General features: G+C 40.6%; 1 protein-coding gene across 2 annotated transcripts in view; it reads right to left on the bottom strand.

Annotated features, from left to right (window-relative positions):
* BAZ1B (bromodomain adjacent to zinc finger domain 1B) overlaps positions 1-18,937 on the bottom strand; it is a 66,375-nt gene extending 47,438 nt beyond the window's left edge. For both annotated transcript variants that reach the window (XM_060032253.1, XM_060032254.1), the window contains exons 1-3: positions 18,497-18,937; positions 9,587-9,703; positions 6,554-6,698 (exon numbers count right to left, since the gene is read on the bottom strand). In XM_060032253.1, the coding sequence (XP_059888236.1) occupies positions 6,554-6,698; positions 9,587-9,703; positions 18,497-18,603 (369 nt within the window). In that variant the 5' untranslated portion in view covers positions 18,604-18,937. The remainder of the gene's footprint in view (positions 1-6,553; positions 6,699-9,586; positions 9,704-18,496) is intronic.
* Between the last annotated feature and the right edge of the window lie 426 nt (positions 18,938-19,363).

The raw sequence follows: 19,363 nt of genomic DNA, 5'->3' as shown, positions 1-19,363 counted from the left end.
TGTTGAAAAGACTATCTTTTCTTCACTTAATTACCTTTCACCTCTATCAAAAATCAGCACAGAGAGAGAGGGAGAGAGGGAGAGTGTGTGTGTGTGTGCGCGCGCGCGCGCGTGCTCACACCTATTTCCGGATGCTACTCTGTTCCACTGATCTACTGGTCTATCTTTATACCAATTTCACACGGTCTTAATACTTTACAATAAGGCTCAAAATCAGACAGCTGTTCTTTTTCAAAGTTGTTCTGGCTAGGTTTTTTGCATTACAATCAGCTTGGCAATCCCTACAAACAAGCTGCTGGGATTTTACTATTAATTGTGTTGAATCTATATGTCTATTTGGGAAGAACTGACATCTTAACAATATTTAGTTTTCTGACCAATGAACAAAGTCTACCTCTCCATCATTTAAGGCCTTCTTTAATTTCCCTAAGCAATGTTTTATAGTTTTGTGTATAGGTCTTACACATCTTTTGTCAGATTTACTCCCAGAGTATTCCAGATTTTTTGATGTTACTATAAATGGTATTGAATTTTTAAATTTCAATTTCCAACTGTTTGCTGCTAACACATAGAAATACAAATTGGTTTTTTGTATAGTGGGCCCTTCATTTCCACGGATTCCATATCTGTGGATTCAACCAACCACATATCGAAAATATTAAAAAAAAAAAAAAAGAAAAAGAAATTCCAAAAAGCGAAATATGAATTTGCTTCACACTGGCAACTATTTACACAGCATTTACATGTGTATTAGGTATTATAAGTAATCTACAGGTAATTTAACATATACTGCAGGATGTGCATAGGTTAAATGCAAACACTACACCATTTTATATAAGGGGCTTGAGCATCTGCAGATTTTGGTATCCACAGGGTCCTGGAACCAATCCTCCACGGATACCAAGGGATGACTGTATTTATCTTGTATCCTGCTACCTTGCTAAACTCACTTATTAGTTCTAGTACCTTATATGGTAGATTCCATGAGATTTTCTACATAGACAATCGTGCTGTCTGCAATTTTACTTCTTCCTTTCCAATTTGGATGCCTTTTACTTCTTTTTCTGACTAGAACCCCCAGTACAATATTAAGTAGAGTAGGAAAGCAGACATTCAGTCTTTTATCATTAGGTATGATGTTAGCTGTAGATTGTTATTCTGTAAATACTATTTATCAGGTTGAAGAAGTTTCTATTTGCAGTTATCTGGGAGTTTTTATTAGGAATTTGGGTTTTGTCGAATGTATTTTGTGTGTAAATTGAGATGATCGTATGGTTTATCAGTAAGGAGAATTAGAAATTTAAAACCTTGCATTCTTAGGCTAAACCCCACTTAGTCATGATGTATTATCCTTTTAACATAATGTTGGATTTCACTTGCTAAAATTTTTATTAGAACTTTTATATCTAGGTTCACAAGAGAGCTTTGTGAACATACTTTTTTTCTTAGTCTGTGGCTTTTTCTTGTGCTTATACGGTTTCCGTATCAGGGTAATGCTGACCTCATAAAATAATTTGTTAAGAATTCCCTCCTCTTCTATTTTCTGAAATAACATATAGAATTGGTATTATTTCTTCCTTAAATGTTTGGTAGAATTCACCAGTGACAACATCTGAGCCTGAAGTTTTCTTTGTGGGATGATTTTCATTACAAATTCAATTTATTTAATAGATAAAGGGCCATTAAAGGTTTCTATTTCTTCTTCAGTCAGTTTTGGTAGTTTGTGTCTTTCAAGGAATGTTTTCATTTAAATTGGCAGATTTATTGGCTTAAAGGTGTTAATAATATTCCCTTATTATTCTGTCAATATCTGTAGGCTCTGTTGGGATATCACCTAATTCTTCATATTGGTTAATTCGTGTCTTCTTTTTTTTTTAACCTGAGTTTGCCTACAGGTTTATTAATTTTATTGATCTTCTCAAATTACCAGCTTTTGGTTTCACTGATTTCCTCTATGGTTTTCCTGTTTTCTATTTTATTGATTTTGCTCTGATTTTTACTAATTCCTTTCTTCTTCTGTTTCCTTTGGGTTCTTTTTCTTATTTCTCAAGGTAAAAGCCAAGGTCAATGATTTGAGACCTTTCTTTTTTTCTCAGAGATGTTTAGTATTATACATTTCTCCTAAACACTACTGTAAGCAGTATCTCACAAATTCTAATATACTGTATTTTCATTCAGTTCAAAATATTATCTAATTTCCCTTTTGATTTCTTCTTTAATCTATGAGTAAGTTAAAGTTGTGTTATTTAGTTTCCAATTATTTGCAGAGTTTCCAGATATCTTGTTATTGATTTAATTCCATTCTGGTCAGAGTATATACTTTGTATGATTTGAACCCTTGTAAGTTTACTGACTTTTTTTATGGCCCAGACTACGGTCTACCATCATAAACTATGCACTTGAAAGGAATGTGTATTCTGCAGTTATTAGGTGGAATGTTTTATAAATGACAATTAGGTCAAGTTGGTTGATAATGTTATTCAGGTTTTCTATATTCTGGCTGACTTTTTGTCTACTCTTTCTACCAGTTATTGAGAAAAGGGGAGGGGGCTGAAATCTCCATCTACAATTTTGACTTGTCTATTTCTTTTGGTAGTTCTATTTTTGCTTCATGTACTCTGAAGCTCTCATTAGTAAATACATAAACATTAAGGACTGCTATGCCCTCTTAATAAACTGATCCCTTTGTCATTATGAAATGCTTCTTTATTCATGGTAATATTCTCTGTCCTGAAACCTACTTTGTCTGACACTTATACAGCCATACCAGATTTCTTTTGACTAATGTTAGGATGGTATCTTTTTTCCACCCTTTTCATATTATTCTATTTGTATCTTTCTTATAGGCAGCAGATAGTCGCGTGTTGCTTTCTTATCCAATCTGACAATCTCTACCTTTTAAGTGAAGTTTTTAGAACATTTATATTACACATAATTACAGATATGGTTAGGTACTTTCTTTCCATTTGGCTTATCAAAACTAAAAACTTGGGCTTCCCTGGTGGCGCAGTGGTTGAGAGTCCGCCTGCCGATGCAGGGGACACGGGTTCGTGCCCGGGTCCGGGAAGATCCCACGTGCCGCGGAGCCGCTGGGCCCGTGAGCCATGGCCGCTGAGCCTGCGTGTCCGGAGCCTGTGCTCCGCAACGGAAGAGGCCACAGCAGTGAGAGGGCCGTGTACCGCAAAAAAAAAAAAAAAAAACTAAAAATTTGTGCTCTTCAAAAAACACTGTTAAGAGAGTAAAAACACAAGCCCTAGATTGGGAGAAAAAGCAAAAACACATATCTAATAAGGGATACGTATGCAGAATATATAAATAAGTCTCACAACTTAAAAACAAGAAAATAAACAATTTAAATTTAAACTAAATTTTTTTTTTTTTTTTTTTTTTTTTGCGGTACGCAGGCCTCGCACTGTCGTGGCCTCTCCCTCTCCCGTTGCACAGCACAGGCTCCGGACGCGCAGGCTCAGCGGCCATGGCTCACGGGCCCAGCCGCTCCGCGGCATGTGGGATCTTCCTGGACCGGGGCACGAACCGTGTCCCCAGCATCAGCAGGCAGACTCTCAACCACTGCGCCACCACGGAAGCCCTAAACTAAATTTTTAAATGGACAAAGATCTGAACAGACACTTCACCAAAGAAAATACAAATAGAAGGATAGCAACAAGCACATAAGGTGCTCAACATTATTAGTTATCAAAAGAGTAAATACTCAAGAATAAAAACCCTAGTCAAAGTCCACTGTATTCAATAATGCCAAAGCATTTACCAAAATAGTTAGCAGTGAATGAGCAGCTCCAGATTCTTGTCAAAATTTGGCATTATTTTGACTTTTTCTTATTTACTAATCTGATGAGTATAAAATGATCTCACTACGGTTTCAGTTTGATTTCCTAGATTACTAATGAATGTAAACATCTTTTCATATGTTTATGGACACGCCTATCTCCCTAATCTCTCTCCCCCGCTTCCTGGAACTCTTCCTCTTCCACCTTGCAGATGTGTGCAGAGTATCTTCCTTTTGCCACTCCATATCTGTCTCCAGTCTTCTCTGCCTTGCTCTGTGCTTAAACAGGCTGATCTTTATGAACTACATCAAAGGGCTCCCTTGCCCTCTAGATTTTGGTGAGTTCCACCCATGGGAAGCATAAGCAGAAAATCATATGGTATATTCATTCCCCTGTCTCCCTAGCAGGTTGGTTACTTCTCACTACCAAAGTACTTTTCTACAATTACATTACTCTCTCCTAGTTCCTGTATCCACTCCCTCCCCTCATTTACTTGGGGTTTAGAAGTAGTAAAGCCTCTCCACTATTGACAGCCATGAGGTACTTTAACCTTGTTAGTTTTCCTTGACCTAGATCAGACTGCTGTCTGCTGTCTGTAGTTCCTTTATTAAACTCAATTTGATTACACTATATGAATATGCCATCTGTTTCCTGCCAGGACACTGAATGATACAGTGTGTGATTAAAACCCAATGATGATTCCACAGACAATTACAAAATTTTAAAAAAGTAGCTAGGAGATACAAGGAGTCAAAGTAAATTAAAGAAAGAACAAGGACTTTGGAGCCAGATAGACACAGACTTACTGGCTATTGTTGGGCTACCTAGGCCATTCCCCTCCTCCTCTTCTCTTGCCAGCCTGTCTCTTTTGAGGCTTTATAAAAAAGGTAGTATTCACTTTCTCAGCCCCCCTGCAGCTGATGGATTATGTAAGCCATGGTCTAGGCAATAACATGTAAAGATAAAAGGGGACAGGAGGGGGACTTCCCTGGTGGTCCAGTGGGTAAGACTCTGCACTCCCAATGCAGGAGGCCCGGGTTCGATCCCTGGTCGGGGAACTAGATCCCACATGCATGCTGCCAACTAAGAGTTCGCATGCCGCAACTAAGAAGCCCGCATGCCACAACAAAGGTCCTGCGTGCCACAAATAAGACCCAGCGCAGCCAAAATAAATAAATATTTTTTTAAAAAAAGGGGGGGGACAGGAGGAATATGCTTCTGGTAAAGATTTTCTTACTGTGCTTAGATATTTGATCACTCTGAATTGCGAGTGAGCAAACAATTGTGCTCACAGTCACAATTTCACAACCAAGAGGCAACAAAGCTAAGGACAAAACCAAACACACTGAGAAAAGCGGAGCAGAAAGGCAGAGAGACGGAGTTTAAGTCCTTGACAATATTATTCAGCCTCTATACCAAACTTGGAATTGCCTGCCTCTAAGACTTATTATGCGAGATAATCAAATGTCTTCATTGGTTAAGCCGATGCTACTCAAAATGTTGTCCCCAGAGGGTTCGTATCATCACATCCTGGAGCTTGTTAGAACTGCAAACTTTCAGGCCCTACCCTAGACCTTTTGAATCAAGCTCTCAGGGGATGGGGCCCAAGAATGTACATTCAGTAATCCTCTAAGTGATTTTATTTAGGCTAAAGTTTGAGAAGTCCAGGCCACTGTCAGTCAGCCATTTCATTACATACAGATGAAATCACTAGTACTAACTAGTACGTTATATAAACCTGAACAAGCTACTTAAACATCTGTGCCTGTTTACCACCTCACTTTTCTGTGCAGATTCTGTAAGACATTATGTAAAGCAACTAGCCCAGTATCCAGTACATACAGAAATTCAACAAATGTTAGTTCCCTTCCGCCCTGAATCTTACTTAAGTTTTCAAAGGATTATATAGGGATTGCTTTAGTGTTACGTAAACAGTTTACCTAACTACTTTAGTAAATCCTTTAGTAATAGTAATAGCTATCTTACCTATTTACTTCAGTAATAGTTATCCTTTAGTAATGGGCTGGAAAATTTAAAAATTTAAATAGAAAAACAAAACAGTCAACTCAATCACTGTTGCAGGGAAATGAAATCTTTTGCCTATAGATTCCATAGATTTGGACTAAAAATATCTAAAGGTCTTTTAAACAAAGTATGAAAAAAATGACAAAACAAACAAGGCCAATACAGCATCAAGTTATCAAAAAGGGACAAAACAGGGAAAACAACGTTGCAATGATACAGTCTAACAATTATTGTAATAGTCAACATTCCCAATAACAAACGTGGTTCTAAAATTTGGTGATTAGGGACTTCCTTGGTGGTGCAGTGGTTGGGAATCCACCTGTCAACACAGAGGACATGGGTTCGAGCCCTGGTCTGGGAGGATCCCACACACCGCGGAGCAGCTGAGCCTGTGCGCCACAACTACTGAGCCTGTGCTCTAGAGCCCACGAGCTACAACTATTGAAGCCCGTGCTCCACAGCAAGAGAAGCCACCGCAATGAGAAGCCCTCGCACCACAACGAAGAGTAGCCCCCGCTCGCCGCAACTAGAGAAAGCCCGCCTGCAGCAACAAAAACCCACCACATTAAAAAAAAAAAAAAAAAATTGGCGATTAAAATATTTGATATTAAGTGGACTTCAAATATAATGTATATTTTTACTCACAAAGAAATATATTCTATAATCTATGTTGGAAGCTCCAATCCTGACATTTGGTGAGTCAAATCACATTAAAAAAATAAATAAAAATAGGCACTCACCTCAAAATCACACTCTTCTCCCACAGCATATTTGGTCATGATCTCCAACCAAGCAGTATCTACTAACTTTTCTAAGGAGGCTGTGTTATGGTGAACCATTTCCAGAACAAGTTTCTCATACCAGGCAGGGAACTCCTCCTTCAAACTAAACAAACATGTCATCAGTTACCAAGAAAATGCAGGAGAGTCTATCCGGAGAGTTACTCAGATCAATGCAAAAAGCTCTTTAGCAAATACATGCAAGGCACTGGAGAATACAAAGATTAAAACCTATGTGGTATACAGAATAAAGAAAGAACTTTTAAATAGCTTTGTCTAACTGACCTGTCCATGTTAATTTTCTCATCTATAAAATGAAAATAATAAGCACATCATTAGTAAGGTTGAACATTTTCCCATTCGTTTTTGCAGTTGACTTCCCTTTTCAGGTATGAATTCTTTATACACATCCTTTGCGCAATTTTTGGTTGGGAGACCATAACTTAATTATTATGTCTCAATCAATAAAAATGCATTCCTTCATTTAGTTCTCACAATACCTTGTGAGGGGTCTAGAATTTTCATTTTACAGATAAGAAAAATAAATCATGAATGGTTAATATGTTGGAACCATGATTTGAACTCCTTGCAAAGTGAAACAATGATGTACCACTTTTCATTTATTAAACTAGCAAAAAAGAACTTTAATTATCACACCCTGATAGGAGCAAGTGAATGGTGCAAAATAGCACACATACTCTGCCAAAAGCCCACGTTTCACCTCTTTTGGAAAGCAGTTTGACAACAATTAGGAGAACTGTCATAGGTACACAAAGATATTCACTGCTGGATTCTTGATGACAGCAGAAAATGTGAAGCAACCTAAATGGAGAGTTGTTAGATATCCAATTCTGACCAGATAGTTTAACATATGTGTTACAGGGCAAAAGGAAGGATCAGGCATGAGAATATTCATACAGATGCAAGTAGCAGGTTTATTATCATACTACAATATTCTCAATCACTCTCTGTGCTGTTCATAACAAATGTTCCTCCAACTGCGGCTTAAAAGCTCTTATCATACTCCGTTCACAATTAACCTACCAAGTTATCTGCTATTCCCCTCATGATCAATAACCTTCAAGTCTCCCTGCCTTTGTTAAGACTGTTACCTTTGTCCTCTCCCCACTGTCTTCCCTCCCAGCTTAATCACCCTTCCAACATGTCCTCAGACTTCCTTAATTCCACGAGGCCTTTCCTGGCCCTTATAAATTCACTGTCTCTTTCCATTAAGCCTCCCAGTCACTCAGGCTTAAAGCTTCATTGTCTGTGGTTATTTCTGGGGAGTGAAGTTGGACAATGATGTTCAGACTCTTTTACTAACTCTGTATTGTTTACATTCTTATAACAAGTATGCATTTCTTTTATAATCAGAAAAAAGTATTACTACTTTGAATAAAAATTATAAAACCTCACTGTCTTTTTCAACAATTTCTCCCATTACTCCTTATATTCTATTAGCTATCAAATCACATAAAACATTCCCTACTTGTGTTCTTCAGAACCTCCCTCTGTTGTAATGGGATCTAAGGTCGAGTAAGTTTAAAACCCATAAGACTAAACCAAGCTAGAGTTTCTTTACTACAGTCTTCTGAAAATCTTTAATGTGTATTATGACTTCTCAAGAACAAAGTTTGTAGTGGTTTTCCAAAATTATGACCAAACCCCCCTTTTCAGAATGTAAATCCATCTCATTCTTTCTATTCCCAATAATGCCATGATTCCCGACCCGAATACTCCTAGCTAGATTACACAGACTTCCCACCTGCCTCTTCCCTCTCTAACTCATCTTGCACACCGCTTCCAGATTAATCTTCTCAAAGCACAACCCCAATCATCAAAACTGTCATATGTGCCTCTGCTGTTCAAAAAGCATTGCTGTCCTCACACTGGTCACTGAAGTAAATACATGAATAGCTGAGACAGAGACCACATGGCCCACAAACCCTAAAATATTTACTAACTGGCACTTTACAGTAAAGGTAGGCCAACCCTGAGTCTAGTATACTAAATGGGGCATATACATAAATAACAATAATCCAAAACAGAACTATGTCAGTGACCCAAGCAAAGAAGAAACAGGCACCAGGTTAACAGACTTCACTAATTATTAATCAGTGATGGAACCATTACTAGACCCCAGGTCTCAACTGAAGGTTGTGTTCTGTTACACAGGCAAAAGAGCAGAATGGTATTAATTACTAAACTGTATGCTCTCTGCTTATATACTATCAAGAGAAGTCAATGAGAAGTCCACAGAAAAAGTTTCTACTCCGAATTTCTAAAAGAGTACTGTTTTTTCATAGTAGCTAGAAATGGAGTATAACCTTTAAAATTTGTGAATCACTATAATGTACTCCTGTAACATATAATACTGTATATCAAATATACTTAAATTAAAAAAAAAACCACTAAAAAAAAAGAGTACTGTTTTATCATCCTTAGTTTCTACTTACCTTCTGCATGCTTCTACTGCCTAAATTCTGAGTGTTTTTTTTGAGAGACTACCCAGACAAATAGGCCCTTTGAAAACAGACAGAATTTTTAAGACACCTCATTCAACCACCCCACTCAGATAAACTGTCTTCAAACTGTGTACTTATTTTTGATAGCTGCTTTAAATACTATCTTAAATTTCAAATGACCACAAAACAAAGAAAACTTTCTGCTAATTTGCTGCCTCCATATTACTTCTAGATTATACCAGCTTCCTTTGCTTAGAACCACATTTCCAGAGTATTTACAAGGTAAAAGTATACAGCAAGAACACTCAAAAGCCTAGTAAATATCTAAATAAGTGTACACACAACTATATATTCCACATACTGTTACTTGCAAAATGACAACAGGCAAGACACCAGTACATTATACTAACGTAATGTATTCCAATTTATGCCCCATAAATTTAAATACAAATATTGTTTTATGGTTAATATTCCCTCTTTCCTAATAACATGAAGATAGCGCTAGAAGGGCAGTGCTTCTACTACTTACAGTTCAGCAACTTCCTGTTCCTCCTCCCAGGCCTCTTTGTGTGTTAGCTGACTGCTTCCAGTACTCTTACACGTCCAAATGCGCTCACTGTATCTTTCCAAGCGGGCTTCATACTCTCTGTTAGCAGTGGCTCAGGAACACAATATTCAAGCAACAGAGACAACTAATCCACAAAATACTTACCATATATGGGAAAAAAACTACAGTATACTTTCTATAATGTACAGCATAAGATAAAACTGAAATCAATTTTCAATTGGCAAATCCAAACAAGATGATTAACACTAAAGTATGGTTAGGACCGTCTACAACTGTGCTTTCTTCAATTCACCCAAGTTTCATTTCACAAGACTCACACAGTAGTAAAGATTAGTAAGAAAAAATAAAGGCAAAATAAAATACAAGACACAAGGAATAAGAATTTAAGGTATGTGAAACTGTTACACAACTCAGATGGTCAGCAAGTTTAAGAATCAGTTCCACAGTAAGATGAGATGGCTCCAGCAGTCTCACAGGCAGTTTGGAATAACCCCGTGCATATGCTAATGATCCATTTACTAACAGCCTTCCAGTCTACCTTGGAAACACTTGTTGATTCTCTAAGGTTTAAAAAATAAGTTCCATCAAGTAGTAAAAATAATTCTGATATAGTAATATTTATCCAGAGTTTATGTTATCTCCAATAATACCACGTCCACAAGTTGTTTACCAGTCATTATTCCGTCTTTGTGAGGGAGATGGAGGAAGACATCCTATAACTAGTGCATGTATATGGTAACTTTCCATACCATCCCAATTGTAATTCATTATCACCCAGCCATATTCAAATTCAAATGACAAGTAACTAATTTACTTTTATGCACAGCAAAAGATGTTATGCAGGAAAATAAACTTACACCACAACTAGAGAATTAGCTGCCAATCTCTGTACTTTCCAAGTGACAGTTTTTATATATAATGGTTGAAATAAAAAGTATTTAAACAGCTCCCCTTGTAATATTACCTCACAACTAAACAAATAATTCATTTTTAATATAAAAGAGATTCTTGGTTTTCTAGGGTTATGATCAGTTAAAAGACAAATGACAGGGATAAATCCATAAATAATCCAGAACTGTAGTTTTAGTCAATAGTATAAGCACCTTCTCTCACCATATCATTCTCTGGATCTGCCAAAAACAAAGCAATATGTCTCTTTTCCTCACCGGGCTGTTGCTAATATTTAAATGATTAAACAAAATAGAGCACCTGTAAAAATCAGGAGTCAGACTTCCATAGAAAGCTATGTAAATCCAATCACTGAAAACTTATAAAATCCCATAGAGAAAAGGAAATAGCATGGTTTCTACAGGGACATTATCATAACTAACTTATCAACAAAATGGATTTGTTTTCTGTTTGCCTGTTTGCACCTGGGGAGGGGAGGTAAAATAAAGAATCAGTACGTGGATTTATTTAAACATTCAAAAAGCTTAGTAACATTCTAGGGCTTCCCTGGTGGCGCAGTGGTTGAGAGTCCGCCTGCCGATGCAGGGGGCGCGGGTTCGTGCCCCAGTCCGGGAGGATCCCACATGCTGCGGAGCGGCTGGGCCCGTGGGCCATGGCCACTGGGCCTGCGCGTCCGGAGGCTGTGCTCCGCAACTGGATGGGCCGCGGCAGTGAGGGGCCCGTGTACCGCAAAAAAAAAAAAGCTTAGTAACATTCTAATATATCATTCAGCTACACTGAAGAAATTCACTGTGTAATCAGAGAGAATGTGAGATTAACAAATACGTCCTAAAGAGAAAACATTAAGTTTTTATTATTAGTTGTTATTTTATTCATTTATTTATTTTTGCTGTGTTGGGTCTTCGTTTCTGTGCGAGGGCTTTCTCTAGTTGTGGCAAGCGGGGGCCGCTCTTCATCGCAGTGCGCGGGCCTCTCACTATCACAGTGTCTCTTGTTGCGGAGCACAGGCTCCAGACCAGCAGGCTCAGTAGTTGTGGCTCACAGGCCTAGTTGCTCGGAGCCATGTGGGATCCTCCCAGACCCGGGCTCGAACCCGTGTCCCCTGCATTAGCAGGCAGATTCTCAACCACTGCGCCACCACGGAAGCCCCTATTATTAGCTGTTAATTTAAAAAGTAGGAATAATGTGGGAATTTCCTGGTGGTCCAGTGGCCGAGAGCATGGGTTCAATCCCTGGTCGGGGAACTAAGATCCTGCAAGTCACGAGGCTCTGCCCAGTGGAGGGGGGGAGTAGGAATAATGTGCCATGTGCCCAGTCCATTCTCCTTAGATCAAGACCGATATGGCCAATAACACACAGAACTGCTGTCACCTGGATGCCTCAGTAATCCCTCAAATCCAACTTCTTCTAAAACTAAACTCTTACTACTCCTCCACTCCCTCCCAAACTTGCTCTTTAACAGATACTCCCAATCTCACTGAATGGCCCTAGTGTCCAAGTTAGAAATCAGGGAATCATCCTAACCTCTTCAGTCCCTAACTGTAACCACTTAGGTGTTTCTCAATTAAGTCCTTTCTCTCCAATAAAAGAACCATTATCCAAATCCAGCTTTTGATCCTCATTTCTCATTCAGTCATAACATTTTAAAACATGTTAATTGGCCTGACTGGTAATCCTCTTCTTCTCTGGCCCTTTGTGATTCTTACACTCACAACCTTTTTTCTCAGTCTTGTTTTTAAACCCATTTCTTCCGATTTAAAAATCTCACTTGGCCTCAGGCCTCCTAAAATACAAATATGTTGTTGCAAAGGGAAAAATCCTCCGGCCCCCACAGTTCTGAAAATCATTCCACCCATCAAGATTTTATTGTGTTTTATTTTCTATGATTTTTATTATTTTAAGGGAAAAAAAGGAAGAAACTTTTTCTTCCAACTTTTTTCAAACAATATGTATTTAAATACCAAATACTGATTGATTGAGTGTGGTTTTTCAAATAATGACAGTCTCTTCTACCCTAATACAGATCTTTCGTACCCTCCTGTGAAAATCATCATCAGTATAGCATTCTCATTCTGGGTGACCTCATCCATGCCCGTAACTTCAACTACTATCTATATATGCTAATAACTTCTATCACCAGCTCAGTCTCCTCTCTCTGAACTCCAGGCCCATATATATACTAGCAACATATACATCTCCATTTGGATATACTCAGCAATTCAATATAAGAACCTCCGTAACTAAACACTTCCTATCTGTCCCCCACCACCCTTCACAGTCAAAACAAAAGAACCACTTGATCCTCTACCATGAAACCCCACACCTCAGATTGGGACTCAAACCCAATCACATCTCAGATGGGGCTTGAACCCACAATCTCCCTGCTGAAACCACACACCTGGTCTCAGGACTAATGAAGCTCAGGTTCTTTATGCCTCAGTGCAGAAGGAATGCAGCGAGAGGCAAAGCCATAGGCAAGAAGTAGATTTATTAATATAGGATGCTTGTGAAGGATGCAAGCAGTCAGGCAAGGGAGTTTCCCTCAAGACCTAAGTGGGAAAGCAGGTTTATTTAGGGAGATACACACTCCACAGACAGAGTGTGTGGGCCCTCTCAGAAGGCGATAGGCCCTGGAATATGGGATGGTTAGTTTTTATGGGCTGGGTAATTTCACAGGCTAAGCAATAGGAAGATTACTCCAACTATTTTGGGGAAGAGGCAGGGATTTCCAGGAATTGGACCACTGCCCACTTTCTGGCCTTTTATGGTTGGCCTCAAACAGTCAGTGCGCCTGCGGGGCGTCATTTACAATATTCTAATGTATGGCAATGAGCGTATAATGAGGCTCAAGGTCTACTGGAAGTAGATTCTTCCGCCATCTCCGTTCTAACCACTTTATGTCCTCAGGGGCTGTCATTCTTTTAAGGTTGTGCCCTGCCCCCTTCCCTCCTGTCTCACAGGGTCCTCTATATCAGAGAAGAACACCACTAACCAAGTGATAACCAAAACATAACCCTTGATTCCTCCCCAATCAATCACCAAACCCTGTCAAATCTACTTAATTTCAGAAATCCATCAACTGTACTGCTCTCCACCTCAAGGGCTAGTAAATTTATTTAGACCACCATTATCTACTGCCTAGATTATTTAATTATTTAAACACCATCTAGTTGCCATTAGTCTCAAGGCTGCAGATCCATTCTCAATGCTACAGCCACATTGATCTTCCTAACCTAAAAGCCTGCTTCTTTCCTGTTCAAATTTTTCAACAGCCTCCACTAAATTTAAGGCAAAGTCCAAACTCCTCAGCCTATCTCACAAGGACCTGTGATGCAGCCCTTTTCTGTATCTCTCAACACTGCATCTCCATCCCCACTTCTTCACTCCAGCCATATGAAACTTCTTTCAGGTTTTCAAAATCGGGAATTCCCTGGTGGTCCAGTGGTTAGGACTCAGCGCTCTCACTGCCAGGGGCCCAGGTTAGAGCCCTGGTCAGGGAACTAAGATTCCACAAGCTGCCGAGTGCAGCCAAAACAAACAAAAACAGCTCACTGAGATATAACTGGCAAAATAAACTAAATTCTAACCATCCTTTGGATCTCAACTTAAAAGCAACCTTCCCCAGGAAACATTCCCTTAACCCTAAAATGTGGCAGACTGTACTATTTTTTCCAAATATCCACCTCTCTTCCCTAAGAGGATTCTACACCTCCACCCACTGCCATGTGGCTTGCAATGCCTCCTGGGAAGAGGAAAGCACATCCCCTCCCCACAAAGGCTGGGCCCTGCCACATAACTTGCTTTGACCAATAGATGTGACAGACACCACTTCCAGGAAGAAGCTTAAAAAGCTGTCATGGTTTCCTCCTGACCTTTCTGCCACTAGAAAAGGTCGCTGCAGACAGGGACTGCTCCTTCAGCCTGAAACTTGGAATAAGAAAAATGTGCGTTTCCTTTTTTTTCACCTGTTTTCTTTTTTTCAAATGTGGCCCTAGAAAAATTTTAATTACATGTGGCTCACATCACATTTCTGTTGGATAGCACTATAAACCTAACGATTACGTCTAGGAATGAATGTCCTCTGACAGCACAATTTTTAACTGACTAGTCATTCAAATTAGATTAATTTCAAAAGTCTAAAACTGAAATTTCTACAACCACCCCTAACATTAGGTAGTTTTAAGTTTATGTAACTCTGTTCTGGTTATTACTTTGATTTATGCTAAGAGAAAAGTTAAAGAAAAAATAAATGAAAGGAGAAAAAAAAAGCCCATGAGAAGGATATTCAGGGACTTCCCTGGTGGCGCAGTGGTTTAGAATCCGCCTGCTAATGCAGGGGACATGGGACCGAGCCCTGGGCTGGGAAGATCCACAGGCCATGGAGCAACTAAGCCCATGCACCACAACTCCTGAGCCCGCGGCCTGCAACTACTGAAGCCCAAACACCTAGAGTCCATGCTCCACAACAACAGAAACCACCGTGATGAGAAGCCCACGCACCACAACGAAGACCGAACAGAGCCCCCCCAAAATAATAATAAATTAATTTTTTACAAAAAGAAGGATGTTGAGTCAGCTGGCTCTAAATCCTATTTCAGATTTTAGGTTACCAAAATAAGTCACTCACTCTCAAATAACCGCTCAAAGCAAATGCCAATTGTGGTTTTTATGTTCCAGCGACTGCTGCACTTATAATTGCAGACAAAATGTCAAAGCAATTCTCCAAAGGTTGTGTAAGCTATAAATGATAAGTTCAAATCCTAGACTATCTCATTATGCATCTACTTTTTCAAGAGTTCAAGAGCTACTTCCTTACCACCATATGCTGCCCTTCTTTGTTCTCTTTAGCCTTGTAAGTATTGTTTCTTTCAATAAAGTACCTGATAGCCTGAAAGGAAGTGGCCCATAAAAGTATGGAGGTTAAATAAGCATAACTATAACGCTGAGAGTTCTAAGTGAGAAGACAAAGCACCAACTCAAGGTCTGCTTTTTATCCTATTTTCTCTCTTTGGACCAGTCTGTCATTAAGTTAAAAATAACTCTAATCTGATAATAACTTGTTACTTTAAAGAAATTAAATTATAAAAATCGACATAAGAGCTCAGTATTCCAACTGCCCAATAAAATCCTGTCTTGCAACTACAACTTAACCCCAGCTCTTAAAACACTCTAGGCAAATCAAGTTATTCTTGCCTAGAGCCAGAATAACTGTATATTCTAATACCCCCTCCTTATTACACCATCTAAAAGTTCTCATATTGATGCTACTAAGGTTATGAACTAGTTTCTAGGCTTTAGAAACTAGGATAAAGCAATACAAAAAAAAATTTAATCTACAGCAGGCCACTTGTAGGTTCAGTTCCTCCTTAAAATCTATCTTGACTTAAACACAGTCAGTGTAGAATTCTATTGTCAAATAATCACATCAAGAAGTGATTCCAATAAAGTTAATTTTTCAAACCAAGATCTACTGTCTTGCCAGCAGTAGTACTATCCTAGGAAGCAATGTACCATAGATTTAATGCTACAGTACAATAAACATCAACATATAACCCAGTCATTAAACGTGTGCATCATTCACAACCACTGTAAGTTTAATGAAGATGTACAATAATACCTTCAAGAACACAATGCTCACAGCTTTAGGTCAATAAAACACCATACAAATTTGCCATAGAATATACATGCAACCAAAAGGTAGGTATTAGGAGAAAATTAAAGTATGAAGTCCTATTAAAACATAATTATAACTATAAATTAAGAATTGGAAATAACAATACTTCAAATGCAGCAGTTACCCAACCACATACTTGTTCTCCTCTATGAAATCACTAATAGCCTAATAAAGAAATATGCCAACCTGCCAACCACACAGTACAATTGTTTAAAAACCATCCTCAAAGTGCTTCCACTTGTAGAAATTACCAAGGGAGCAATTTTCCCCCAATATATAACACAATTTAAGAACTCCTTTGTTAAAAGGGTTCTAAATACTCATATGGGAAATTTTAAAGATGAAGAATTTTTATTAAATACATAACAGTTAAAAAGTTCCACATATCAGTTTTCAACTGTCATCATTAAAAAAAACTCCTCATATGTATCACTGTATTTCAGCGATTTCAGTAAATGATATGAAAAGGCCGGGGCTGCCAGTTCTATCTACAGCCATTTTTTACAGAGCTCAGTACCTAGTACAGACTTAGAATTTGTCTCCTCCCTATCGCAGTTTCTGATGCTCCACTAGAACCAGACCTGAAAAATCAACAACCAGTAATATTAGTGTGAATAACCATCAACTGCTCAAAAGATGACATCTGAAAAGGATATGGCAGATTCCCAAAAGTAATTTTTTACTTCACCGATGTTTTGGAATGTTATTTAAAAAAAAAAAAAATTGGGCACTTTTAGAATAAAGTATTTGGTAGAGCTAGAACACTTCTCCAAAACAATCCAAAAGTCCTAACAGGACATGAAAAAGAACCAGATTACCACTCCGACCCCTCCCTTAAATGCACCTTATCATACCACAAACTGACACAAACAATGGACTAACATTATTAAAAGTGAAAGAATAGCATTCCATGTTCCTCTCTTGATTTACTTTCAGGGATGAGGTACGAGGAGCACTGAATTCTACTCCTGATTCTCATCATTTACGGAGTGTGTGACCTTTAGCAAGCCAACCTCAACTGTGTGGGCCCGCTAGGCATACCCAGGCAGGAGAACCCCACCATCTCCAAGATCCATTTCAGCTCTGAGATGCTCTAGCTGCATTTCTTCAAGAGCCCTCCTACAGCATGGACTCACTTGTCAAATCCCTTTGTATGTAAACACCTAACATCCACAAACTGCACTCAAACAAGAATGAGGTTATCCCATAAAGCATTACATTAAAGGGAGGATCAAAGAAAAATGAAATCAAATGATATAGCTCACACCGGCATTTCCTTCCATACTGAAGCAAGCAAACTGAAACTAAGAAATCAAGTCCTTCCAAAGGGAAAGGGGTGATAAAACTAAAGAATACATTACCCTTCACTCTTGAAGCTTTCTGTACACTAAAGAAAGCTTGATTCAGAAAACTTTTTTACACTTAAGCTTCAAAACGGACGCATCTGGCATCCATAAAAAAAGTAAATAAGAGTCGTACAACTTTCAACTAAAAGACTAATAAGCTTGTGCAAGAAACCTTAAGCAATGATCAGAAGAAAGGGTGCTCCTCATTTAAAACATCAGCCTCGTGTTTCTAAAATACAACATAAAAACTTTAAGCGTGTCTTTTTGAAACGTTGTTAAAAGACAAATACTGATCTCCTATACATCGTCAAAATTCCAAATCTGTGCATGCCCAGGGAAGGAAGGCATCCGCTCCTCCAAGGTAACTTTTTTACTGCCTCTTCTCTAAGTCTGGACATTCATTCTTGGTTTTGTGCCTCACAATCCTGTCAGTTCATCCATCACCAGCCTAAAGTCCACTCGGGAGAAGCAAAACACAAATGTCCCCGCAGAGATCTGGGAAGACGCAGTCGCGACTTGTACAACCCAGATCACGAGGCCGCTCAAGTACAATTTCCAAAACTTAAGTGGAAGGCTTAATTTATAAAGAAAAAAGCAGCAGCAAAGGAAACCCCGCTCAACCCTCGGTACTTACGGCCTAAAGCCAACCTCCTGGGGCGGGTGGGTGGGGGGGCGGGATAGAGGGTCGTTCATCTACAGCGAGGCCCGGTGACAAAGTGCGGGTCAGAGGAAAGGATGGAGGGCGCAGGGCTCCGGGGCGGCCTGAGCCGGGCCGGCCCGCCCGCCCACCCCCCCGGAACGGCGGGCCTGGGGCTCGAGCTCGGGGTGCTGGCCCGCCAGCGCTGGGCGCGCTGACAGCTGCCACCGGCGCGGGGCTGCGCGGCCCACCCCGCCCCACCCCACCCCGCGAGCGGCCTGGCCGGCGCGACTGGAAAAGGATACTCCCGGGTGCGGAAGGCCTCCTGAGTGTGCGCGATGGTGAAGAGCGGCTCCTCGCCGGGAAGCGGCTTCACCAGCGGGAAGGGCTTGCGGCCCAGGAGCGGCGCCATCGCGGCGGCGGCAGCGGCGGGGAAGGCGGCTGCTCCTCAGCGCGCCCGCGGCGTAACACTAGGCCCCGCGGCCCGGAGCGAGCGCCTGGCTCCCGGGGGTGGGGTGGGGGAGGGGAGGGGTGAGAGGGCGGCGCGAACTCGGCTCCTTCACTGCTGGCGCCGCCGCGCTAGGGCCATGGAGAGGGACGCAAGGGCACAGAACTCCCACGCACAATGCCGCGCCGCCCCGAAGCCTCCGGCCAACCTTCGCTACGGGTCCCCGCGTTCGGCAGTCACGACTCGTCCTCAGCTGCACCGGAGGAAATTATTGAAAAATGGCGGGAGATTCCCCTCCTCCCCCCGGTCCGGCCAGCGCACACACTAACATGCTCCCCTGTGGCGCCGGTGGCGAATGCTCCAATAGGCGGAGAGCTGGTCAGCACCCAGCGTTTATTGGCTCACAGGAGCTGCCGCTCTGCGATTGGGTCCCTCCCCCTTCCCGGGCCGCCTAGTTGGGTTGCAGCGCACTAGAGGGCAGTATGAAGAGGTGAAAGGTCACGTTATGTAAGCGCCAGTGACAGGAGCGGGCCTCCAGCGGCGGAGTTGAAAGTGGGGGACAGCAGGGGACCGAAAGGCCGAGAATTCAAAGAGGTCAGGCCAGGGAAGCCCTCTAACATACACAGACACTACGCCATCTGTCACCGAAGGCGACACCGACATCCGGGCACCACTGTCCGTGTGGTGCGCCGGAGGGGGGAGGGGGAGCGCGCGGCCAGGGGCT

The sequence above is a fragment of the Delphinus delphis genome, chromosome 15 (assembly GCF_949987515.2).
Source record: "Delphinus delphis chromosome 15, mDelDel1.2, whole genome shotgun sequence".
In the NCBI taxonomy this organism is placed as follows: domain Eukaryota; kingdom Metazoa; phylum Chordata; class Mammalia; order Artiodactyla; family Delphinidae; genus Delphinus; species Delphinus delphis.
The sequence above is the reverse complement of the archived record's forward strand: the minus strand, read 5'-3'. Positions and strand labels throughout refer to the sequence as shown.